A 3,958-nucleotide genomic window follows, 5' to 3' on the forward strand; every position below is an offset into this window, starting at 1 on the left:
TCATTTTCTTTCGTTCTTGGAGTAAAATCTCAGAACGACGTAGAACAAGACACGATACAAAACCCCCCAAAGCAACAAGATCCCGATATCATACCATACGTTTTCCCATTTTATATCCATCGATGTCAACACATCTTCTCCGATCAACAAACAGTCGACGCCTTGCTTCGTGAGCTCATGCTTATGCAAATTGCTGATTTTCACTTCTCCGAGAGGTCCCGGCGATAACTCCGAGAAGTCTCCGGTGTAACAACGGGTGCCTTTGAACTCGTTTACCAACATCGCCTCAAAAGGGTATTTGATCGCCGATATGTAATGTAACCAGATCCAGTACGGGGGGATGTGTGATGCTTTCAAGAAGAAACCACACGTCAAGAAAAACAGCGCCGTTGTGGCTATGACCACCGCGTAGCCGGTGATGTAACTCGGGACCAACGCGCTGACGAGCATGACGTAAGCATTTGTTGTGATGAGCGACGAGTAAAGGATGATCCAGAAGTTGAATAGGTTGCTGTTTAGTTTGAGAATGAACAGAGTTATGGCGGCGAATGTAAAAGCTTGGATTGCGAAAAACGGGAGGTAGACGAGGAGCGATGATATGACGTAAGAGGAGGCTCGGTAGGCGTTGTGGGAGGTCTCACGGATGAATATGAATCGTTCTTGGATGAAGGTCGGAACGGCGTCGTTGGAGGAGAAGAAAACCAGACAAACGGAGAAGATATAGAAGTTCAGAAGACGGTTGATCGTTTTGAAGTCGTAGTGGCTTAGATTCTCGAAAAGAGAAGCTAGAATTAGACCCATAACGGCTAGCACGATTTCTCGAGAAAGGAACAGTTCGGGGGTTCGAACCACATTTAGTGCGGTTCGCCATGAAAGAACCATAACTTCACGTAGCCATGGGTTTGCGAACTTTGGTCCAAGGTCAGGTTCATCCAGGACTTCTGGTTCCAACGCATTTTCGTATGATACATATGAATCTGACGCCGGACTGAACACCGGTGTCTTGATCCGGTGGCGGTTCAGGCTTGTAGACATTGGTGTCATTCCCGCCGGAGTTTGTCCAGGGGTACTACCCCTCGCCGGAGTCCATGATGGTGCACGATGTGGAGTACCCTTTACACCATGGTATATCCATACCGATAAATCTTTGTAGAATTGCGAAGCTAAACGTGGATTATAAGCTCCGCTTTGCATGTTCATCGGGGTATTCGCCATTTTACGCTCCCGGGAATTGTCGAACTCGTCTTCGGATTCACCCTCGTGGTAGTCGAACGTGGTGGAATTGGCTCGAGGGGTGGTGCTGGTGCTTGAAAACTGAAGGCTGCGAAGGGCGATATGCTTTTGGCTATGTGGAGTTTTGCCGTATGGAGTTCTTGGTGTTTTTGGAATAGGAGTCTGAGCGACTTGATCGGGTTTGAGCCCATCGCGTTGGTACATCACGAGAGGGTCGAGCCCGATGGTGGATTCGTCGTATTCCTTGATAACATCCAAGAGGTACTCGATGTTATTCTCGTTATCTGGCACGGGGCGTTCGAATCCTGCAAGATGCGCGGATAGCGCGTTCGGGCTCCCTAGATATATCAACTTTCCTCTGTCACAACGAACCATTTTCGTAACTTTAGTGATCATATACGATATAACTAAAACATTACAACAAAATCGACTTAATAGACTGATTTATAGGACCAAATATATCTTACCTCGCTAGAACTGTGATGCGGTCAAGAAGCATTTGTATCCGAAACGAAGGTTGGTGGATCGTCATAAGGACAATGCTCCCGCTACGAGCAATGTCCTTAACCTTCTCAACAACGCTAAATGCACTAGTCGAGTCGAGCCCGGATGTCGGTTCATCCAGAAACAAAAGCGACGGCTTGTGGATAATGTCGATCCCGATTGACACCCGCCGCCTCTCACCACCGGAGACGCCTCGCCTCCCTTCGTCACCAATATACGTATGTGCCGTACTCTGCATCCATTAATTAAACACATATTTGTTTACATACAAACCATAGAAGTATATTACGGGGTAGATTTTTCTATTTTTTCATGCAAAGGGGGTAGAGAGATTCATACTGTCAAGCCTAACTGGTCGAGCAGCTCGACCACCCGTTTTTTTTTCTCCGACCGGGATAACGACGGTGGAAGGCGGACTTCCGCCGCAAACATGAACGTCTCAAAAACCGTCAACATAGCAAAGAGTTGATCGTCTTGCATAACATAGGACGATATCATCTTCATGTAGCTAGCTGATACCTGCAATTAAATAATTGAACCACGATCAGAAACAAAACGTACAATTGATACAAGATTCTGTTCAAATTAAGCTACTTACCGGCTTCCCGTCGATCCGTACAGAACCTTCAAGACTACCTTGAGCAATCCGGCCGGCCAAGGCATCAAGAAAAGTGGATTTTCCGGCACCACTTGGACCCATGATGGCCATAATCTCACCTCGCATGGCTTGACCAGAAATCTGATTCAAAAGAAAGGTTTCTTTGGTGATCCAAACTCCATCTTTCTTCTGTTTCTTCATGACACTATACGACAAGTCGTTGAACTCCAGGCCGTGGCCGGGTTCTAGTTTCTGGTTTGGCAACTGACCACCCATCTTCTTGCTGGATTTGTCCAAATCCAGCAGCGTTTCTAAACTCCGGTTGGTGTCGGTTCGAGCAAACCTTGTAGCCATCGGAATGGCCGGTTGTGTTTGGATGGTTGTTTAAAGGTCTGAGGTTGATCAGTTATGGAGGTTGATAGATTTATATGTAGAGGAGAATGGATGGTGGAGGTGAAAACAAAATAGATTTGGAGGGTTTCTTGGGGAGGGCGGCAATGCTAAGATACAATTCATTGATGATGTCGCAAGAGATCGCTCGATTCCAAAACCATGAAACCTATACATGTAATGCTTATAAAATAAACCCAAAATTCAAAAAAAAACCAACAAAGCTTTCGTATTAAAATAATGATTTAATACTTAAACTACTATTTTGAACGATTAAAACCTTAAATTTATGAAGTTTGTATACTAACAATAAAAGTTGGGTATTTGAGGATATCCCTCAAGGCTCCAGAGGTCATTGATTTGAATCTTACAAGACTATTGGGACTTCGGAGTGCAGTATTCCAAGATCCCTTAGATTAGTTGAGGTATATAGAAGTTGGCCAGACATCCACGATACTTTTTGGCAAGAAATAATATTATCATTTATGCTTAAATGGATTATAAAAAAAAAATATGGACATTATACATTTTTGAGAAAAGTCCGTCTGGGCCTAGGCCTGGGCCTGGTTAGGATTAGATTGGGCTTACAAGGACCTTTTGTCCTGCTTTATTACTGTTTTCAGGCTTAAGCCCAATCATGGGTCCGTCTGAAAAGATATCAGTTTTGCTCGAACCGATGACCGGTCTATGAAAGTCACCTTATTTTCAGTTTTGCTCGAACCGATGACCGGTCTATGAAAGTCACCTTATTTTGCCTCAATTTGTATACATATCTATAGTAAATTATAAATCATTTCATAAAAACTTTTAAAAATCATTTTTATGCATAAAATATTGTTTATTGACGCATATTAGTTAAAATTTAAAATTATAGGTAAATTGTGCATAAGTACAATTTATTAAAGATTCATATTTGAATTCGTGTAACTAACCGCAGATATACATAATCAAATATTGGATAAACATCTCATTTTAAATATAAAAAATGTAAAATATAATTGATATAATCATTGATTTATAACAAAATATTTTAGTTATTATCTTTATAAAAAATTATCTATACTATATTATAAAGCATTTGACAAAAACTCTTAAAAACTATTTTTTATGCGTAAAGTACTGTTTATTAATGCATATTACTTAAAACTCAATATTACAAGTAGATTATGTGTAAGTACAACTTATTAAAGCTTCATATCTGAATTCGTGTAACTAACTGCAGATAAACATAAT

At 41.7% G+C, this 3,958-nt stretch overlaps 1 protein-coding gene across 1 annotated transcript; it reads right to left on the reverse strand.

Annotated features, from left to right (window-relative positions):
- On the reverse strand, nucleotides 1-2,689 carry LOC112527139 (ABC transporter G family member 17-like). Its single transcript, XM_025137581.1, has 4 exons — nucleotides 2,336-2,689; nucleotides 2,077-2,256; nucleotides 1,701-1,969; nucleotides 1-1,591 (listed from the first exon to the last, which is right to left on the reverse strand). Exons 1-4 carry the CDS (start codon nucleotides 2,687-2,689, stop codon nucleotides 1-3), a joined length of 2,394 nt encoding a protein of 797 aa, XP_024993349.1.
- Between the last annotated feature and the right edge of the window lie 1,269 nt (nucleotides 2,690-3,958).

The sequence above is a fragment of the Cynara cardunculus genome, assembly GCF_001531365.2.
Source record: "Cynara cardunculus var. scolymus isolate 2C chromosome LG 15, CcrdV1, whole genome shotgun sequence".
NCBI lineage: Eukaryota > Viridiplantae > Streptophyta > Magnoliopsida > Asterales > Asteraceae > Cynara > Cynara cardunculus.

Excerpts from the sequence above, each read along its gene's own strand:
- LOC112527139 (XM_025137581.1), bottom strand. The coding sequence starts at position 2,689 with ATGGCTACAAGGTTTGCTCGAACCGACACCAACCGGAGTTTAGAAACG. Across the intron at positions 2,257-2,335 it reads TACGGATCGACGGGAAGCCG|GTATCAGCTAGCTACATGAA; the intron begins GTAAGTAGCTTA and ends ATTTAATTGCAG. Across the intron at positions 1,592-1,700 it reads CGCATCACAGTTCTAGCGAG|AGGAAAGTTGATATATCTAG; the intron begins GTAAGATATATT and ends TCGTTGTGACAG.